Source organism: Lycorma delicatula, chromosome 7, assembly GCF_047948215.1.
Source record: "Lycorma delicatula isolate Av1 chromosome 7, ASM4794821v1, whole genome shotgun sequence".
In the NCBI taxonomy this organism is placed as follows: Eukaryota; Metazoa; Arthropoda; class Insecta; order Hemiptera; family Fulgoridae; genus Lycorma; species Lycorma delicatula.
This window is the reverse complement of record NC_134461.1, coordinates 86,449,479-86,473,251: the sequence shown is the minus strand read 5'-3', so window position 1 is coordinate 86,473,251 and position 23,773 is coordinate 86,449,479. Positions and strand designations below refer to the sequence as shown.

Below are 23,773 nucleotides of genomic sequence, written 5' to 3'. Positions count from 1 at the left end.
AACCATTCATTTCATCCTCTGAAGCAATACCTTATGGTGGTCCTGGGTTTTCTTTTTTTCAAAAAAAAGCCTGTCAAGCCGGTAGCAGTAACTGCATTTGCGCGCGCGCGCGCGCGCACACACACACACACACACACACACACACACACACACACACACACACACACACACACACACACACACACACACACACACACACACACACACACATATAGATCATGCAGCAGCTAGAAAAGCTGGTTGAACTAATAATTATTATTAAAAAGTTTATTACTTTTAAATGTTTAATAATATTAAAAATTTAAATAAACCAAAAAAGTTTTAAAAATTCAAAAAATCTAAATTTGAAATTCTGATCGGCTCTCCCACCCCCACTATTGGCCCAAAGTATGTTTTTTGGGGCCAGTTGAACTACTGCTATGTTTAAGAAGACAAAAAAAATCGATTAAAAATATACAAAAAAATAAAAGATAGCTTTTTCGGTTTTTGGGGAAGGGGAATTTTAGGGTAACATTACTAAAAAATGGTTAGATAAGCATGCACCCATGTACTGAGCTTAATATAGAGTGGGATTAAGTTTGCAAAATGTTTGATAAAATTGACCCCAAAAAACTACGTATCCCATTCCTGGAGATATTGATACCAAAGTTTTACCAACAAATTTGCCTCATGTAATCTAGTCGTCGTAAAATGTTTCATCAAAATCAGTCAATTCAGTTGAAAGTTATTAAGCTTGAAACACGGCAGCATACGTAAGTACGAACGAACATTATTCTACATTTTTTTGGGGGTCCCTGGTTCATGAAAGTCATGAAATGCAAAAGATTCCCATACCCCATTTGTTAACTGATAAATGTCAGCATAGCTTTAGAGTTATGATGTCAGGAAAGTAAAAATGATGCAAGCTTTGCATATAAAGTAGGATTTAATAAGGAAAAAGTAGTTAAAAGAGATTGTCTAAAAAAACTGTTTTATGGGGAAAGATGGGAAAAAATAGAATTATACCAAAAATTTATTAAATTCTCTAGTTTATCTATTAAAGAAAGCAAATGGATTTTGGGTAGAAAGGATCTCTAAATTACCAGTAGATAAAAAATTGACATAATAAATTAATCCAGTTCTTTTAATTTTATACTTTGTTACGTTATTTTGATTATCTATCATATAATCTAACTTCGTCCCATTTGTAATATTTTATTATCGATATGATCATTACTTTACGTGCAGTCACACTGATTGACATGATTGCATATTCTAGTCGAAGGAATGAGTTGGGCGTAGACTTAAAAAGACTGTATAAATTCTTTATGAATTGTAATTGTACGCTTTCTTGCTCGGCAATATAATTATGTCTCAGTATCGTATAAAAACTGGTAGGTTTTATTATTATATTATAGATGGATATTATAGCTCGATCTATACTAGAAAATTTTATTTTGAAAAATTTTATCACGTCTTGTAATTTGGCTTCTTTTGATTGATTTATCTTCGTTAATATTACACGTGTTTATATCTGCTACTGGTACTCAAGTGTATTGTGAGCACGCAGCATTACTAAATCTCTAGGATAAATGGTACAGCTTTATTTAATTATGGCCCGTAGCTGCCATTTTGTTCTTTGTGATTGTTTTTCCTAATGTATGCAGCTCATATAGTAGATTTACCATTTCATAATGTTTTTAATTAGAACCGAACAGCCGATCTCTGTGGCGGAATGGTAACGTCGCCTCAGCTTTCATCCGAAGTTTCCGGGTTCGAATCCCGGTTAGGCATGGCACTTTTTATACGTTAGAAGTTTCCATTCTCATAGGACAAAATTACCAAAGCGGATTCGATAACCCATCATGTGAAAAAAAGAGCGGAACAATTATTGATAGTTTCCGGACAACATATTAATTATTTGAAAACATTTTATTTTAGGTCTTGAAGGCAGTTGCAAACTTCCTGTTTTGAATTAAATAAATAATAAATTTTTTACCGTTTATAGGCTCAGGTATTAATATTATTAAGTGATTTGAACGGGAAAAATGAATAATCATAACATTTGCAACAAATGTGGAAGGAAACAATTTCTTGGAATAGATATAAGTAAGTTATATCTATTCTATTATAGTTATATTCTATTATAGTTTATTTAGTTTTACCGTATATGTTTTATGTAACCATATTGTTATTACTTCGAATGAGGCTGGATTTAATAGACTATAAATACATTTTTTCGGTTGTACTAACTTGATTAATAGAACTTTCTAATTTTGCTTAGTTGCAATATATTTATCTATTTGTACGTACATTATTTTAAGCCGTTGGATTCTTTTGCCTGACAATGAACCTTTCCTTTTATAAGTTCACGGTCGATTAGACATTTTAGTATAATTATTATCGTTAAATACTTATATTTATTTAATGGATTCTATTTTTATTAATTTTTAGTTATCTTTCTAGAGTATTTCCCCCTCTCAATTAAATTTATCAATAAAAAAAAAGATTGTTGTAACCCTTTTTTTTTGTTTACCACTACCGGTTTCGTTTTCCTAAAATCCACATTACTATGTATTTCTTATAAAATTTCTTAGAAAATAATAAGTGAACGGAAATTACTGTATAGATAAATACCCGGCCCGTATCGCAGTCATAAGTAAAAGCCTTGATATCGATTTGTCGCATACCTTGAAATTTATTTACCATACTCAGTAAAACGGTGGTGTATCGGTTAACTGTTACGTAATAAGTTAAATTACCACTAAGTTACTAGTTATGTTGTCGACTGTAAACCAGAGAGTATCGGTTTTCCTGAAAGTTCTCGTGTTCATTACTGAATTAGTTTTGTTTTATTATTAAATAAAATAAAATTTAACTTTTGTGGTATAAATAAATTATTGTGAGGAAATTTAAACCTATAATTCTAGTTTTAATAGTTTAATAATGTAATATTTAAACTGTGAACAAACTGTAAATGCGCGTTTACAAAAAATATACGTATATAATATTATTTAAAAAGTTATAATAAAATAAACAATGATGGAAATTTGTTTCGTAATAGGTTATTATCTCACGGTTTGACAATGGAAAAAATTATTTTCACGGCCATATTGTTGAATTTTTATTAGAAGAAAAGAAATACCATTATTAGAAGAAGAAGAAATTAACAAAGATTCATAAAATTAGCTCAGATACCTCCGACCAACATCGCTGTACATAGCTTAAAACGTATTCCAACGGTAGACCACGATAGCGGTTGTTTCGTTTGGTTTCATCTCATTCTATTGTTGTAAGTATTTTTTAAATTTGGTTATTTGGAATACATTAATTTGCTTTTCATGTTTATTCTTTTTATTATTTACGTTTTTACTTAATCTTAATAATAATGTAAAAATTGTCTACCGGTTTACAGGCAACCCAGTGCTTAAGTTAATTATTTTTTTTTAAATTGTTTATTTTCGAGTATGTCTATATTATTATAGAAATAAAGATTCCAAATTGATTTTTTTTATAATAAAGAAAACCTCAAAGAATTGTGAAAGAGGCATAGATATGTTGACAAAAAATTACAGCAAACACAAAGTTTTAAAATATAGTATGTTAGTTTCTTCTACTGCTACTACAAATATTTTTATTAAATATATTTTTAAAATGTTTTTTGTAATACATTTAAATAAAGCAAAATTATTATAAACATTTTAATATTAAGTTTTTTCTTTTCTTTTCGATTATTAATGCGTTCTCAGCTGTATGTCGAGCATCTTATTTCGTAACTATTATGTATATAGCTCAGCTCCTGAAAATTACTAATTTATCAGTTCGGAATATCTTTATGATTTGATTGAAATGCATATAACATTCGCTATGTTTCAATCGGCTTTAGTATGAACGGTGTTGTGATATCGTACCAAATATTCACTTTCGAACAATATTTGTTTTTTTTTTTAATTGTGATCCAAATGAAATTTTTTTTTGGATCATGAGTTATTGATGTTACACTTAAATGTCGTACTATTTTCTGTTTTATTTATAAATTCATGATTATTTTGTGCTTTGAGAATTAAGTTGTATAATCTATTTTTGTACAATTGTAACTTTATTAAATTTGTAAGATTATTGTCGGTATCATGATGAGATTTCTTTTTAGAATTATGAATTTATAATATTTTATAGTAACGTATGTTTTTGTGAATTTCGCTTTATATTATGTTGTTTTGCTGAATGAAATGTGATATAATTCGTTGTTTGTTTAGTTTAAAGAAGAGGGATTTTATAAAGATTGTGTATATTTGTAAATTTTTGGAAGTATATAAAAAAAAGACGTCAAACAATAGAATAATTTATCGTTTAAAAGTGTTACGAATGATCTTTCATCTCTACAAAACTTTTCTTTGGAAGTTTTTTATTTTATCTTAATAAATAACTTAAAGTAATGTTGATCAACCGTTATACTTTGTATTATGATTATGGTATCTTCATTTTTAAGGCTAAAAAGTTTACATATTATAAATATATAATTTTATATAGGTACAATCGTGTAACTGTCGATACAAAACTCTCCTTACTTGATTCTGTTTAACAAAATAAAATTCTTTGTATATTGTAACATATACAGTATGCTGATTTAAATAGTATTTTAATGATTGGGGGATAAGACTAATGATTGTTAAATGGAAATAAGCTAAGCTGTTTGTTTTTAAAGCTTAATAATATACATATAAATGTCCGTCGTTAAAATTATTTTAAGTACATTTTTAGAACAGGCAGTTTCCTTTATTACAAATTTTTATTTAAAAGTAATTGCTATTTAGTCAATTTATATTTATTTGACTTTTTTAATCATCAGATAAATCATGAACAAAATTATTCGATTAGTTTTATTGAGATTTAGATATGCTATAGTAGTGTACCTGAAGTTGTGCATGTGAAAATTTGATAAAAATTTGTTTAGTCGTTCTTCAGGTACGCTCAAATTAAGATCGACAATAGACCTAATTTCAAATTGAGGTTTTGTTAACTTTGTTTTTCATACTTGTTTATGCATTTAGTTATAGTGGTGATTGAGTTTAAATTAGATGTTTCGGAAACGAAAAATCGGTCTTATTTTGCGCAAAACTGCGCAAAAGTTTTTATAATTTACACTTTGATTTTCAACATGGAGGTTGAGATTTAAAACAATTTGTTTTGGATATAAATTTCTACTAATTGAACCTAAACGTTATTTCCTATTGGTGAAAGTATTTTCGTTGGTTATTTCCTTCTTAATGATTAATGTGTAATAAACGAACAATTTTTTGTCGTTAAGTAGATAATCAATTTTTATTGGAGTAATTATTTTTAACTTTTAAGATATTTAATACTTCAGCGTAATTCAGGTATTTTTTATTTTATTTATAAACCTGGTAATTTTTATAATTTTTTTAATTAAAATGATTTTAATTAATTGTTTTCCTGGATAGATCGTTTAAAATTTACACTTTTTTTTGCATATAGTCTTTTTTTTTAAGAGGGGTTAATGTAAACATTTATTTGGTAACTCGTGTATAAAAAGATTCAAATAAAGTCACTGAATACGTTTGATATTCAGGACACGTCTGTCCTTCCGATTAAATTTTTTACTTTCACATTCCGGAAATTAAAGTATTGTGTTTTGTTGTAAATAAAAATTGAAACACGAGAAAGGAAGGTCAAATTCTCATTGTGCGAAGATTAACTTGTGAAGAAATATAGACTAATTCAATTTTCTTTTCTTTTGTGTGTGTGTGTTTTCGTGCGGGAGTGAAAGAGATAGAGCGTTATTAGATATAAAATATAGCTTTACAATAATTCATTTAGCGGAGGTATTGATTGTCATACAGAAGGTCTCGGTTATGTTTCCGGTTAGGCTGAGCTTTAGCAGACATTTTTCTAGTATTTTCGCAAACTAGTTGGGAACCTTTACACTTCGATTCATGTTAATTTAGGTGTAATTTATACAGTAATCATCTGTGTTCTTTTTGAACATATTGATATGTTCAATATTTTGAAAGCCTCAATATTGAGGGGTTTGATACAAAAAAAAAACAACAATTATTCAAGTTTGATTAATATATTTTTCAATATAGCTTTCTTTTATCTCAAAACATACGATGTTGAACGCTAACGGTGTTCGAGATTTATACCATTTTATGAAACAGTTTACCCAACTGTTTAAAATAGCCACTTACAGCAACGAATATTTAACCCGAAAAGTTTATTCCTCCGAGCCATTTCAGTCAGGAAAGATATGGAAATCGCAGCGTAAATCTAGCGATTAGTACGGTAGCAATCAGATCCACAGTTTGCCTAACTTGGCCATTGTAAATGTTGAAAGTATGAATCGACGCAATGTCTTGAAGTAACAGAACTTCTTTTGGCCAAATGCGATCTAGTTTTCTTAATTCTCACAAGAATTGCAATAATTTTGCGTTGCAAATTTATTTAAATTTATTACAAGGCAGCAGTTATGCCTTTTTAGTAGAATCATATAGTTGCGTGTTCGCGGGTCGATCAGGATATTGAGAAATTGATAATTAAAAATGTTTATATAATTACAATTTATTAGTTAAAGAACTAAGTAAAACAGACAAATCAAAAAGGACAATAGTAGTAGTAGTAGTAATAATAATAATAATAAGCGACAATAATAAACGGCTCACAATAATAATAGCAATAATAACAGTAATGACGTATAAAACAGAATTTAAAATAATGGTCAGGATTTATTCACAGGTAGATAAATAATGAAAACCAGAATTCAGTCCCATTGACAAAAGACATTGGCTTGACCGCTATTCTTAACACTTTTAACCACTAGTATTGTATTAACAACAATAGTACAATAGATAAGGCAAGTATCTTTGCAGTTCTTTCATTGGAAATACCTTTGCAATTCACAAATAAAACTAACAGTTTATGAATGAAATTTAACACATTATCTATTTCACTTATAGTCTTATCAGTAACTCACCGAACCATTTCTTGTTTTCATGTACTGGATTTTTAACCTCTCTGCCATCCATGAGCTTGCGAGCAACTTTGTCAACCACTACTTCTACCTGTCTTATAGACAATCTCGGCGGCTTTGATGTTCTCCCGATCACCGGTCGTATACCGTCAAAAGAAAATATCGTGGCAAAGTGATCACTACCAGTTTCTGACCTCAAAACTCTCCATTGATAGAGCGAAGTATCCCAACTATTGTCAACCAATGTCAGGTCTAATACAGATCTATGACCTCTGGCTTGAAATGTATAAGAGTCTTCATTTAGACAAATCATATCAGTCGCCATCATCATTTCTGTAAGGATCTTCTGTTAGTATAACTGCTACCAGCAATCGTGGCCTTGCAGTTAAAATCACCCATAACCAAGACTCTTTTCGGTGACTGTAAGATGACCCGTTATATTTCGTCAATGTAAAGTTCATACTCAGCAATTCCAATATTAGGACTCACGTATCCAGCCACAAGGACAAAATTCGGCAAAATAATCGCTAAAATCCCCTCTCCTGTATGATGCAACTGCCATCCGATCCTATTACTGATGTTTGTTATAGCGACATCACCAACAGCATCAGCCAGCCAGTCATGACGAGCAGCGGTACCCAAGTTCGGCTCAGTAGTAATCACGATGTCAACATTCAATTCCCTGGCAGTCTCTCCCACTAAATCATGGGACAGAATACTCCTGTTGGCATTGGACAGTATTATACTAATCATTTCTGGCTTTGCCGCACTTTACGCCTCCAGTGCGATGGTCAGTCCCATTACAATCGAGGCATTTGGACGCCGCTTTACAATCACGTATAAGGTGGCCTGTACCCCCATAGTTGTAGCACAAAGCCGACCTATCAGGACCTCTGCACTCAAAACTCGTGTGTCCCAGCGCCCAACATTTATGACATTTGACAGGATCCGTTCTGATGTATGAGCGGCAGTGCACCCAGCCAACTCTAAGTCTATTCGAAATCAATTTTAGTGCTGTCCTATGATTTGTGATGACTGTAGCATTACGTGTATTACCGAAAGCGTTTCTTATCGAGGTGATCCGGAACGTCTCAGCGGCACCAATGACTGCAACTATCGCCTCACTAATATCGCGCTCTGACGTGTCTTCTTCTAATTCCTTTATATGCACAACCGCTCTTCTATCACCCCTAGTTCTTACGTTCACTTGAAGGTCTGCCGCTCTGTCCTTAAGCACCGTAGTAAATTGAGCTGCCTGCTCGGCATCCTTGACCCTGACCTCTAATTCGTTGTTTCTTCCTTTTCTTAGAGAAAGAACTTCTCCAGCTTCTTCCTTGTTTATTTTGCCCTGGATTTGCCCTGTCCCTTGATAACAACTATCTTGCTCCCTTCAACCGGAGGCGTCGAGCGACGAGCCGAAGCAGACCTAGATCGCCCACGGCTTGAGTCTGATTTCCTGGGTACTACCAATGTTGGAGGTTCCTCGTTGGTTCTATGCAAATAAATAAGTATTTTTCTCAAAATATTCCCATATTCACCAGTTGGTAGAATATAGGTCACTTTGGGTACACTGACTAGTACCTTTCTTAATGCATTTATAATGCATCTGGCCGCAAGCTTTTCCCCTTTTTCGGAATCGAAGAAAATAGTAAATTTATTTTTCTTAGTAGCCTCCTTTTGGAAACTCTCCATCATTGTGGAAGAGTCTAATGCAATCATGCCTGCTTGGATCTTCTCTGTGGCCGCTCTCTTCGATTTACTGATGTCAACAAATTGACATGTATCCCCGTCAGTCGGAAGAGTAACGACTTTCACCTTTTTCATTGCCCACGCAGACCACCTGCGCGGGAGTAACTCAATTAATTCATCATCAGACAGATCAAGATTTAAGATTTCTGTCTGATCCGTGTCAAAAGCAGGATCAGTCTGGGTGGACTGCGTGTTAACCTCTACGGGAAAGGGTACATCAGACAGATCAGTTAAGCCCTCGTGTATTCTCCTCAGCTCCTGCTCGTGGAGTGCTATATATCTAGTCAAACCTGACCCCGTATGCTTTTTCAGGGCATCAATCGCTTGTCCAAGCTGGTGAACCAGACTACCAAATGAGTAGGGCGACCCATCCTCTTCTTCAGAGGAGCCCTGACGGGCTCTCTTTTTCTCTTTGGTGTCCATTTTCTTGACTACAGACGATTTCGTCGTGCCACCACTTTGGGAGAATGTACTTTCCAAAGGAAGTGACCCACGCCTTCTCATGGTGTGGCACTGGCTCAGAAGACAATTCCGAGTCCAGCGAGTGGTCGAGGGAGGTAAGATGTATCCTCCCAAAAATTTAATAAAACTTTTGGGGGGGAAGGGGAGGTCAAAAGTTGAGGATTTTTGTGATCGGGATTTATATCAAGGAAGTATTTGGATAGGGTAACTATTGCAGGAGTTATGAAGGAAAAGGAATTCCCCCTACTAAATTCGCTTCGTAGCACTCAGTAAAATTTCCTATACACAGTAGGAAGTATTAGAATATTTCCTAAGTCCTTGACCGATGTAATCAATTATCTTAAATAACATTTATATTAATTATATTACTACTTACTGATATGTTATCTGTTATCAGCTGGAGATAACCGAATAATCACGTACAGCGAAGAGACGCTCCACTATAATCCTTATTGTCTGTGACAATAAGGTTGAAACGACAAAAATCACAATAAAAAATTCCGTCCGTTATCCAAAAATCGTAAAAATTTCAAAACACATCGAGTAAACACTCACCTAACAATACCTATTGTCCGTCTCCAAGAAAAGCCGGAAAAACCAGTCCAAAAATATTATAATTGCGGAGCAGCACAACAACACGTCCGTACGGTACGAGTACACTTACTCAACTCTATGTACTGGATTTAATTTAAGGTAACGTCACCTTAATCGCGCCAATTTAGTTCACTGGAAATTTGCTTCTCGCAGAAGAATCATCTCGCAGACTGACATCATAACGTCTCGTTTATATTAATTTTGCAATACTCACATCTCTCGGAACTGATACCTCTCAGAACTCTTCTCGCAGACTCACATCATAACGTTTCGCTTAGACTGATTCCCAGAACTGGTCTTCCCCGGAGTATTTATACTCCTTTTCTCCTTACTTGCCGGACCGGACCCAACTCGAAACGTGAGAATGATCGACCGCCCTCACATTTTCCCTACAAATTCCAAAAGTTAGGTCCGGTAACTTTTCTCACGGAACAACATCTGTTTGGTGTGTCAGTGGGCAATATTACAAAAGACGATTGTTAAACGGATCTGTTATTTTAAATAAAAGGGTTTCTTTTAGCCCCTTTCTGGATTTCTTTATATTATATTTTCTACTTCTTTCTTCTTAATTGGCAGGAATCGTTACTCAGGTCTGTTATACCGGTCTTGTTACAATATGAAGTAAAAGTCAGTTCGAGTGGTGAACAGCATGTATTGTTGAATGTTCAAGGATTTTCAGTGGGATTCGCATTCTTACTTTTTGTTTGTTAAGTCTATTTTTGGTTTTAATTTACTCAATTTTTCTTAGTGCTGGACAATTTGCTTCTTTCTAATTATTATGTTTTCTCTTCTTAATTTCTGTAAAATCGCAATCCATCTTCTTTTTTTCTCTTTTCTTTTTCCATTTTTCATCTTTTACGATTGCTTGTTGAAGAGAATTTTACCCATTACGTTTTGTACGATGTTATAATTTTCCTAATCATTTTATAAAAATATTTTCTTACAATCATTATTGTAATAATTTTATCAAACATGGCCCGTTAGTATGATTATACAATAATAATAATTATTTATAAAAACCAATTACCAAAAACTTTTTTATATGTATTCAAGTACTTTCGGATACCAATTCCATCTTCAAAGTAACTCAAAAAACGTTTATATTATTCTTAAAATGAAATAAAAACTCATTCATCGTATGTAAGTCGTTATGTAAAATGTAAAAATGTACAACAGTGGTCGTCATGTTTTAAAAAATTATGTGGACTTAGCGTCCAGTCACAATAAAAGTTTCCACCGTTATGATAAAATTGAAAGCAAACCGTGTGGTCAGTCTACACTAGTTAAAGTTCAGAACTTTCCTATATAATATATCATTGTCAAATCTTGTTTGTTCATTCATTAATTTACTATTATTAAGATATATATGATATTTTTCTAAGTTATTAGTACCTTGCATATCATTAGAAAAATCAAGAATTTCAATAAAATTTTCCGGATTAAAATTATGGTTATTATTGATAATATTTTTTGCAAAATTAGATCTTTCTATTTGACCTGTTTTTATTCTATTTATATGTTCTCGTATACTAACAGAAAAAGATCGATTCGTCTTACCAATGTATTTTAATTCACAATCGGCGCATTTTAAAAGCATATAAAAAAGTTGGTGGTAAGCGGTTTTTATAAATTATTGTTATCTTTATTGTATTTATTTTTCTGATCTTTTCTTTTTCAAATCTCCTTTTTAACCGCATTTTAAAACTGTCAAATTACGTATACTCTTTCTTTTGAATAATCCACAATTCACTTCCGTATGATAATATATTCTTAACGAAACATTTGATAAACTTCCGGCTCAGTTCAATCGTGATTTATTGTCAATTCATTTATTCATATGTTTTTCCTCATAGATATTATACTTATGAATTTACTTGTTTTATATAATTTTTATTTTCAAAGATATAACTTTCTTACTTGTATTCTCTTTATCGTTTAAATTTTTTCTATATATATTTCTTAATTCTGAATTCTTTTCTAATTTTTAGAATACATGAACTGCAGTAAACCGATTCATATCCAACAGTATATTCCGGTTAGTGAAAAAAAGTAATTTATTTCATTCCTCTCCCTATTTACCAAATCTGGTAAATTTTTATTCGTTTTAAAAATTGCTGTACGTTTAAAGGAGTGAGTTTTGCACCTTTCTACGCCGTGTTAAACTATTTAATTTGTGGCAATCGGCAGACAAACAATTAAATAAAGGTAACATAGATTATCAGGTGTTGAAATTTAATTTATCGTTGAAATATCAATATATCTTATCAAATTTATATCTTAATAAAAATTTGATAAGGATTGTTTTTAAGTTGTATCTTGATCTTTTTTTTAAAATCAATATTCGTTAGTCTTAATTGTTAAGTTTTTTTTTTGGGAAATAAATTAATTTTTGGTTTTGTTTTTTTGTTATAGAGTGCTAGCACAGAGGAGATGGTAGTCGATCAACCAATTCAGGTAATTATTATTTTCTTGTTTCGTATAATAATAATTATGATTTATAGGAAATATGTATTATAATTACAAGTCTATATTTATTTGTAAACGTGAACCTGACCGAATGGCTTTTGGAAGACGATAATCTCTGAAATTACTTACCTGGTATTTTGTGGATTTGTTCCACTTTTATCAGTAAAATTTTAATTATAGTAGATTTTTGTTGAGGTTTACTTCTTATTAGTGGTTTTTCTTTCTGTATTTTCTTACGTTAAGTTTGTTTTTGTAATTTTAAATATTTATTAAAAAATTTAAAAAAAAAATTACGTTTTAAGGATTTAAATTTTTTTCAGGGCTTTCACACATTTTTATGTCGATTGTCTGATGTTATTTAATTTAAAATATAGATAACGATTACAATTTATTAAAAAAATAATTTGTAAATGGTGTTTTTCGGTGGGGGAGAGTAGGTTGGAGTATTTAGTGGAGTGAAGAATCATTACTATGAAGGTACGGCAAGTAAAACCTTACTTACTTCTGAAGTAATACCTTATGATGTTTTCGGAGACTAAACAGAAAAAAGAGAGAAATTCGCCAAGTAATTCATCTGTACTTTTTTGCTCTTTAATTTTGGCTAAATTGATGTAGTTTTTCTATTGTGTGTTAAATATTTTAATCCCAGTGTACTTGATCAAGTATGCAGGATGTTCTTAATATTTATCATATTTCAGACGTCCCTTAACTGTTTAACCATTTACATTCAATCACTTCTATTACCGTTTCTGAATGCAATAAAATCTTTATTATTCATATGAGAGTGGTAAGGTTTCGGCCTTTCATGCGGAGGTCCTCGGTTCGAATCACGGTCATGCACGGCATTTTTCATACGCTACATTTCCATATCCTACGCACAAGCTTCAAGCTTATTTGGCGATATCATCAAGCAAAAAAAAAAAAAAAATCATTCTTACGAGATTCTACTACATAATTATATCTAATCTCCAATTTTTATTTTATTTTATTTTTTTTTTAAGTTTAAGCATTATTTGCTTGATGATATCGCCACATAAGCTTGATGCTTGTGCTTGTGATATGGAAATGTAGCGTACGAAAAATGTTGTTCCTAACCGGGATTCGAACTCGGAACCGCGTGGCCGCCGTCAATTACCTGTTCTGACTGTGGAATCTGAAACATGAGAAACAGAAACGCACACAAAAAAAAAATAAAATTTATGGAGGAAAGGAATGGAAAAGGAAATAATTTCCCCAAGTTTGGAAGACTCCTTGTTGTACGTGTAATAATTTTGTATATAGTATATAAATTACAACAAACCGTTGTGTAGGTGTAGATGTGTGTAGCCCGGTGAATTTGTTGAGATACTTGATAAAATGACCTTTTATTTAAGGTCAGGGTTCGGTCGGGGCTTCTGTGACGCCGTAAAAACGAGACCGTATTTTCGCGGGTTCCGATGCTTCGAATGAAAATCTTTTTTTGTTTACTTAAACATACAATGATAATTTTTACAACATAGCTTTATCATAAATTTCCCCAACCCCCCCAAAAATCATTTTTTTAAAAGTTTTTCGTGTATAATTATTTTTCCATATAAAGAATAAATTACTAATGCCAGGTTACTTAAACCCTTGTTTATGTTTTTTTAAATTATTGAAAAATCGTATATCTTCCAATAAATTTTTTCGAATTTTTACGACCGTGAGTAGCGGAGGAAAAGGGAGGTATACATAAAAAATTAATATTTCACGACGCGCTTGGGAAAAAATGGTGATGTTATTCGTTTTAAACGAATTCGGGCATCTCGATACACCTTGCTTGGTAAATTGCGATATGATGATTCAGCATTAAAACCCCCTTATTGGAAAAATCACGTATAAAATTTAGTCTCAAATATTGGTGTAACTAGACCAAATTTTCTTAACAATTACCGTTTATTGAATCCTGTAATTCAAAGTACTTCATTAATTGAAGAGTTTTAATAAAATTTACCTCTTTTTTAAATTGATGTGAAATAGAAAAAAGGCGTTTGAATGAGCATTTTATAATGATTTTATTGTTCTAAACATGATGAATACAAAAAGAATGTTTGATTTTTTGTAGTGTATTTTTTTTAGGTAATTCAAAAACAATATTTCTCACTTTAATTACTTACTCGATAATAAATTTTGGTATCGTGAATAAAGATAATTGATGTTTACATTCACGTATTGGTTATTTTTCGTTTTTATACTGTGAAAGGTAATTCATTTTTATTTTAGCCAGTATTCTAGTATTTTTAATTATTTTAAAAACCAGTTTTAATTGGCCTTAGTAACAAAACGGACGAAATTACAGGATTTAAAAAAATATATATATCCTATCTCACTTTGACGTATGGCTTAATATTTTTATATTTCAAAGAAACTTTTTGTTTGTCTGTATTTTACTTTTAATTCCATTTATTTTTGTTTTGTTAAACGACTGAAAGTAGAATAATTATTATTATGATATTCTACGTGGTGATGATAATGAAATTATCCCCATCGGCAATTTTGTTACCTGAAAATATATTCTGTTTTATTATTTTTAGATAAATTAATGACTGTTAATTAACTAAAATAAGGTAAAATATGTAATGTTCTGCAGTAATAATAATAATAATAATAATAATAATAATAATAATAATAATAAGATAGAATATGGTGGTATTTTATGACACAACTATTAGCCAAATACACTTGTTTCTTTAGCTCCTCTATAAGCTTTATTTTACTAATTTTTTTTATTGAATAATTTTTGATTGAAGAAAAAAATGGTGCTGGAAATTACCTGGTAGTGTAATTTACTGTATCTTTTATAAATGGTGTATTTAAGTCACAGTTAGTGAAGTGAGATTGTTTACGTAAAACACGGTAATAATTATCATTCTTTATGAGTTTTTATTGAAATCCTCAATTTTGTTAGAGTCTTTCCATAAGTTGCATTATGTAGTTGAATGTCGTACAATCAGCTAGATTTTATAATGATGTTACATATCCCTTATTTTTTCTTTGGTTGAGAATTTTTATTTTAATAAAAGTCTCTTTCTTAAGTAATTCAGGTATTACGTAGGGAAGGAGCGCCTTTTAATGTCAAGGTAATAAATATATGTACTGATTTATTAACATTAAGCTTAATTATCCGTTTCTTTTCTTTTGTGAATTTTCAAGTCTAGAGTTATTCTTGTGCGAAAATAAATGATAAAAATAAACAAGTTGATTGTTAAAAATCACGTTAAAAAAACGACTTGAATACAAAATCCTCCCCTCTCCACGTAACAGTAAATATTCGTTAAATTATGTTAATATAAATCCCCCAAAAAAAAGAGAAAAAAAAGAAACTTGCTCTTAAAGACTGTTGTTGACAGTCTTTTCTTTTCATTAAAATTCAAAATTCTGCTGAAACGTTTATAGAATTATAATCCATTCTCACAGGGATTGAGATGTGGGTTTTTTTTTTGTTACACGTTTTACATTTTTTACCTAAACATGCATCATTTATATGATGTAGTTGTTTAAAAATCAGCCATACACGTTAAATATGTCGTTATATTCAACGCTTTTATTTCCCCCTTGTTCTGAATCATGGACAGTTTAAACTCTTACATCATCAAAACTTTGCAGTCTTGACAATAATACAACATGAATTAAGTGGATGTATATGGAAATAAGAAATTCTGAAAAGAAGCTTTTATAAATAAATAAAAAAAAAATATTGTTAAAGTATTTTTAGTGAGGTAGTTCTGAAAAGAAGTGTTTTTTATATTTAGAAAATCGTAGATTGATAGAAAATGTTAAGTTCTATAAAGAAACGATTTCTTCCGTAGTTCTGTGGCGAAAATAAATGAACAAACGCTTCCACAATTTCATCTCTGAGGTATCACTGTACAAAATTTTGACTGAAATGGTGAGGAATATTTGGGAAGGAGTATACGCGTACAGTTTTCAAAGGGCATTTAATTTTAGGAACTGTAAAGCGTAGATCATTAACAAATCAAGACACTTTTTAAGTAAGTCTGATTTTACATTTTGACATATAAAGTGTAGTTTTTCTAGGTCAGATAATAGATGATCTCAATTCAATATCTTCAAAGGTTAAGGAAGAAGGTAGGTTTTCCGGTTTTCCACTTGGTTTTGCGAGAAAAAGCTAACTAAAAGTTTTCAAACGACAAAGTCAATAAAATCAGCTCAGTAATTTCTAAAAATAAGCATCATAAAAATCTTTACCTTTTGTATAATGCTCATCAAATAACATGTGTACACACACACACACACAGACACACACACACACACACACACACACACACACACACACACACACAGAGAGAGAGAGAGAGAGAGAGAGAGAGAGAGAGAGAGAGAGAGAGAGAGAGAGAGAGAGAGAGAGAGAGAAATGCATAAAATTTTAAGCACTTTTTTCAAGTATCATATTTCTACTTTCCCGTCTAGATAGCACTCTAGCAGAGCTTTAGCTTTAGGAAAAACCAGATATGGGCATATCTTGACGTTTTGACACCTACGGAACCCAAAAAACCGGATGGAAATTTTCTGGATGTTAATGGTCGAATGTACGCTCGCGCGCGTGTTCAGTGTCGCCCTCCAAATCACCTTATATCTCCAGAACTACTGGACCGATTTTGACCAAACTATGTCAGATTACTTCTGTATATGGGGCATTGATGCAATTAAATTTTCAGCTTAAAAGATCAAAGGGCTAAGGCTGTAGAGCAAGGTCACTCTCAGTATATCGAGATTTCGTCTAATTAAGGTCATATTTTTCTTAGGCATATTTGTTTTAAATTTAAAAAAAAAAACAATATTTAAAAAAGAAATTTATTGTAAAATCGTACTCCCTCCTCCAAAACTGATATTGTAGTCATTTGCTATGTTGTGACGTCACAGGTGTGCGGTAGAATTAAATAGATCAATAATATTTAAACTGCAAAGAAGTAACTCGTTTTGACTGGGTCTCGGACTCGATCGCCTGCCTGATTCGATATTTGGTGCGTTAAACCTCGCGGCTATACCAGTCTGCCGACCGTACAAGCGAAATTTGTTTATGTAAGTTGTGAAATTACATTAGTTTAATTACTGCCGACCGTAGCCTTTAGTACCGCTGTACACGCGCGAATTAAATTCGGTATGCGCGCGTACTTTAGGTAGAATCATTATATTAAACAAAAAAAATATTATATTTAAATTAAATTATAAATATTTAAATTAAGTTGTATGTGTAAGCCGTGCACGAGAAACAAGTGTTTTGTCAGCTTTTTTCACTGTATTACAATAAGTAACTATTGCAAGGAAAGTATTTCAACTTTGTTATCAGCTTTTTCGTAAGTAAAATGTTTTTTTATGGTTTTATTTATTAAAAAAATACTATTCATTTATACAAAAACAGGGTTCTCGTGATTCATGGATGTACCTAATCGAGGGAAGGAACGGTTACTAAAAACGATATATATATATATATATATATATATATATATATACACACAGTTTATAAGTTATGATGTTATTCATGTTATATATAAGTTAGTTATTCATGAACTCAAAATTTGTAAATATTAAATCAAAAACAGTATTATATCAAATCAAACCCTCGCCCCCCCCCCAACACACACACACATTTGTATCAAAGCCGAAAGTTTGCTGTCTGCGTGTTTGTTTGTAGCACCATCACTTGAGAACCAACCGACCGATTGCTTTCAAATTTGCAGGATACATTCGGGTTATTACAGGGAGGGTTTTAAACCATAGATCGAGGCCCTAGCCCCCTTTTGGCTGAAGCTGTTAATTAAAGATATTCATTAAAGATAAAAAAAATCCTTTTATTTCATTATTATTTTTATTGTCATCACGAGAACATAAATAAGTTATGAATTTTCCGTCGTCAAAGGTTTGTGTACTTTATTTATCACAGTTAGTGCTATTCCGCCTTTCGTAATTTAGTTTTTTTTCAGGTTTGTAGACGGCCTTAATACTTTAATTATGATGTATCACAACCATGAGGGTAACGAACAGTGCGGGAGTCCAGGGTGCGGAGCCCTCTGGCTAGACGGGAATGGCGGCCCTGGGTAATATATATTTTTGTTTTGTTTTAAATCACTTTCAGATATTTTTTCAATGAATTTTCTGAGTTAATAAAATTTATTATAAAATATCTTCATGATATACTATATTATACGTTAAACGATTCTACATTTTAATTATAATTTTTTTTTTATATTTTCATGATTATTTCGATCATATTTCATGTGCTGTGACGGATTTTTATTTTTCTCATACAGACTTCAGTAAAAAAAGGAGGATTTTTTATTATTTGTAGCTTTGTATGTTCAAACTTTACTCTTCACCATATGTATAGATTTTTCTATTTATTTACTCGTATTTATTTTTTAAAGTACGTTTGCTGGCTGTTGTAAGTTTCTTCTATATAACGATAATAAAAGATTTTTTAAATGAAAATTTAACACTGCAAAGATGATTTGAAGTCATTTCCCATATATTATTTTAGATCATTGCTTAATATTGCGATTTTTATAACGTAACCATATATATCATTGTAATATTTTAAGTTTTCCAGTAAAAATTCTAGCCAATTAGTAGGAATTCTTGGGATACAATAGTAATTACATATTCCTGAATTTCTGAGAGCTTTGGTTTACCTCTGACAGCAGTCTCTTAGGTCGAGATTCTTCTTTTTTTTCTTATTTATATTTATTTAATAATGGATTGTAGAGTAATAATATCATTCTTTTATTTTCGCGAAAATTTAAAAAAAAGTTTGTCGGAAAAGTTATGGTATAAGGTAATATATATTCAACACATTCGTTCAAGCTCAAAAATCCAATATCTTTACATAAATTATTTTCATGTTTTGTCTTTTTTTAATCTAAACGCAAATTTCTCTTCTTTATCTTTCTTTTTCTAAAAAAACTGCAGCAATTTTTGTCGTTTTATCCACGTTTGAAATAAAAAAATAAAACTAATCAATGTAAAATAAGTTTTGGTAAAGAAAATTGACCTTAAAAAAAGAGACTAAAAGTAAAAATTATATTTTTTTAATTCCTCTTTATTCAATTTTTGACATTTATTTCTCTTTTCGAAATTAAGGATGAATAAATTGTTATAAATGTTTTTTTGTTTAATTTGTATTGACTTTTAAAAAGTTGAAATTTCAAGCATTGTATAATATTTTTAATTATCTGATATTTCTTTAAAAGGGTGTTTTATTTTTAATTAGAATTTCCAAAAATTCAATTATTATTATTATCTTTTAATTATATATTTACTTATTTATATGTATACAGTACGGTCACCTATTTTTTTCCATTCATAACATTGTTTCGAGACTGTACTGTTTTTGTATCTATCTACGTAACATCCCTTTAAAAAGTTTCATTGATTTTATTGTAAGCAGAAATGTCGTCTACCGTCTGATATTTCATTTTTAATCAAAATCTTTTACAATTAATTTTATGTTTTGCAATTTAGACAATCGTTTGATATCTCATAAATATGAAAGTTAAATATAAAGATAAAAATGAAATTAATGAAATAAAATATAAACGGTGTAGACGTTCTTAAGAGGGAAGTCAGCATTGAAAACTTCAATATTTTGACAAATGTTTTTTTTTTCATTTTAATACATTAAAATCTGTAGAATATGAATATGTTATTATTTTTAGTGTACAACAATTATAAGATATAAAAAAAAAAATTTTTAGGACGATATCGTAAGATATCTTTCTGAAAAACTCAGATTTTTTTGTTATATCTCTTTGTCAATAAACATGATAAATCTGTGATTTTAATGTAGTTTGAAAGTTTGGAATTCCCGCTGTCAATCTATGTAGATGCCACAGGATCACAGTATATATGCTAAAACAATACAGAAATCAGCTGGTATTTTGAGGTTAGTGTTTCTATATGTTGTCCCTTTTTTCTGTTTAGCCTCAGGAACCACCGTAAAGTATTACTTCAGAGGATGATATGTATGAATGTAAATTAAGTGTATTCTTGTACAGTCTCAGGTCGACCATTCCTTAGATATGTGGTTAATTGAAACCCAACCACCAAAGAACACCGGTATCCGCGATCTAGCATTGAAATCCTTATAAAAATAACTAACTGCCTTTACTAGGATTTAAACGTTAGAACTATCGACATTGAAATCAGCTGATTTGCGATGACGCGTTCAGCACTAGACCAACCCGGTGGGTTTGTATTTGTTTTTCTAGTGTGGTAAAAGTGTGTTATCGTGATTGAAAACTTCAAAATATACTGTTATATTGTTTTAAATTTATTAAATAATAATATTATTTTCCAGTTCAGTTTAGTTTAGATGTCGTTTATCTTTTATTAACTAATCGAACTCAATCTTTCGTAAGTGAAGAGGTTAATTTTGAGGTTAGGATTTAATTTTCACAGTTTTTATTGCATTTTCTTTATTTTCTGAGTGGATTGTGTTTTTTATATTATCGAATAAAATATCAGACTGAGTGTATAAAAATTCCAAAAGTTAAAAGAAGTCAGAAAAGTAGAATTACTAAAGCTGGATTCGCAGCCCAGAAACGATGACACTCAAACTTTCCTGTCAGGCCAAATATTACATTTTAATTTGATTTTTCCGTAAATTATATTTTTCATGTTTCCAAATACTAAAATTTTATATATTTTTTTTTTCTAAAAATGGTATCTGCATGATTTTTTTTCTATTGGTGTAGATCTCTGCTCTTTATTTGGTAGCATGGATGTGTTAATCGGCTGAGTGAGAAGTTTTTAAAAAACTTAGTTAATCTGACAAAAAAATATTTTAAATACATTTTTTAAATGAAAATAACGTTATATAATAATATACAGGAGCATAAACAAATTATATATTTATGGTTGAGTGGTAACGATATGTTTTTTTCATCCGTAAGGATCTGGTATCTTAACCTGGTTAGATTTGGATAATTTTATACCATGCGTTTATAACAAAAAAATTCAGGGTGACTTACACATTGACTGTTATTGATAAGTAATCTATCATATTAACCAAATACTTTGTTCGTTTCTTGGAAAAAAATATTTTATTTTTTGTGGTTTTAGTACAACTATTTTTTATAGAAAATTTGAGCGAGATCTGTATTCTTAGCATGATCATAAAAGATATTATTTTAAAAATTGTCAGTTCATATCCAGTATAAGAGTAAGAAATATTTATAAAATCCTATGTTTTTAAAAAAAATTTAGCATTATTTCTACGGGGGGGCCTTGCTTTTTTTAATTTTCCTCGTGACTACTTCGCACCTTAACGGGTAATTTATCATGTATCCTCACTATTAAAAATGTTTTCAAATATATTTAATTTCATTCTGTAATCGTTTCTTTTGTTCACGTTATGCTAGTGCAATCTGTCTTCCTTTTGTTTTATTATTTTATCCATTTGTTTACGGTCGATTAAACGTTTTATTATAGTTTTCACGGTGAACATTGGTTTTGTTGTATTGACTATATATAACATGTTATCGTAAAAAGTTTTATGTAAATGTAAAAATGTTTTTTTACATCTTAATTTACTGTATTTAAAAAATTATTAACTTATAGAATGGTAAATTTTTTTTATCGATTATTTTTTCTTTTATAATCGTTTTACTAATTTTTTATGGATAAAAAGTGTAAATCCGGTTTATATTCGAAACGAATTGATTTCAAAATTTTAGAAAAAATTATTGTCCGTGTTAAATAAAATATATTCATATAATATTAAATTTATTAAAATCAACTAATATTATATACTTAAAAATTATTTTCCTTTATTTATATATTTTCCGATTTCCTTATTTTATAAAGAAATGTTTAAAAAGATACGTACGTATATTAGAAAAAGAAACGCGCAAAATATCTTTTGTTGTAGGTTCTCCTGGACACATTTATCGTTACTGCTGATGGCGCTTTCTAGTGTCGTTGATTAATGATTTATGTGCTAACGTCTTCGTCAAAGGTTTTTCTATACAATTGTGAAAATCGTTCTTTAAAAAAGAAAAAAAAACAATGGGATACAACAGTTACTGTTAATTATCTCCCGCTAAGATATATTTTTCTTCATTTGTTGTAAGTTTTACTGTAACGCATGCTACTGATTGAGACTGTTAAGTTGTGTAATATATTTCTTGGAGTAGTATATGAATAAAAACGATTATATTTATTAGTCGATTGCAAGGGTTATTTCTTATGCTTGATAAAATTTAAGATTTAAAAAATTCATCTTCAGGAAATTTTACAACTAAAAAAAAAATATTTTTTAAATTTATCTTTAAAATTTGATTTTTAGTAATCAGTATCAAATTAAATTTCATAAAAAAACGGACAAAAATTTGTAATACTTTCTTGACGTTGGTTATATTTTATTTATTCTTATATAGTAGAAAAATAATTGCACGAGAAAAAAGTTACCTAATTTTTTTTTCGTGTGGGGATGAATTACGATGAAATTTTATTGGAATATTATTATTATTAAAAGTTTAAATAATAAACAAATATAAACGAAATAAGTTTTAAAAGATACAAAAATCTATATTTTTATAATTTGATCGGCTCCCACGCACCCCCAATATAGCCTCAAAAAAAAAATTATATTTTGGATTTTGCCTAGGAAGACATAAAAAAGTTTGGCTTAAAAATGTGAAAAATAAAAAGATAGCATTTCGATTTCTGGAGAAGGGAAAATTTAGGAACAAAGTTTTTTTTTAAAATGGTAATATAAGCATGCATGCATTCAGTACTTGCGTGCACCACAAAATTATTCGTTGATATAGTTCCCTCGTTGGATGTTCTATTCCTTTACTTACGTCTGTTTGCGTCGTTTGTATAGCAATAAATAATAGGACGATGCGATCCGGACTATTTTTAAGATTCTCATGATGTAGTAAAAAAAAAACGACAATAAAGTTGCAATACTTTCCTGGCATTGGTTATTTACGTATGTAATGGAAAATATAATGATACATGAAAATAAACCAAAAAAGTTTTTAAAAATTCAAAAATTGATATTTTACAAATGATACATGAAAATAAACCAAAAAAGTTTTTAAAAATTCAAAAATTGATATTTTACAAATGATACATGAAAATAAACCAAAAAAGTTTTTAAAAATTCAAAAATTGATATTTTACACTTTGAACGGCTCCCCCCATCCATAATATTGCCTCAGAAGTATTATTTTTTCGGGTAGTTTGCATTACTACTCTATGCCTAGAAAGACATAAAAAAAATCTGTTAAAAATATGCAGTAAATAAAAAGATAGCTTTTTTCGATTTTTGGAGAAGAGGGAATTTTGAGCCAATTTTTTTTTAAATGGTAAGATAAGGATGGACGCATGCACTGAGCTTAATATAAAGTGGGGTTTGAAGTTTTGAAATGATTTTAAAATCATTAACTATCTATACCACCCTCTGAAGATATTGACTCCAAAACTTTATCAACAGGTTGTCTCATATACGCGAGTCTCTGTATAAAATTTCATAAAGATCGTTTATTCCAGTTA

General features: G+C 30.2%; 1 protein-coding gene across 1 annotated transcript in view; it reads left to right on the top strand.

The window, feature by feature from the left end:
* The window catches only part of LOC142327344 (ribosomal protein S6 kinase alpha-2-like), a 304,040-nt gene that overhangs the window by 155,262 nt on the left and 125,005 nt on the right, over positions 1–23,773 (top strand). The window contains exon 3 of the mRNA XM_075370301.1: positions 12,185–12,226. Coding sequence (XP_075226416.1) covers positions 12,185–12,226 — 42 coding nt within the window. The remainder of the gene's footprint in view (positions 1–12,184; positions 12,227–23,773) is intronic.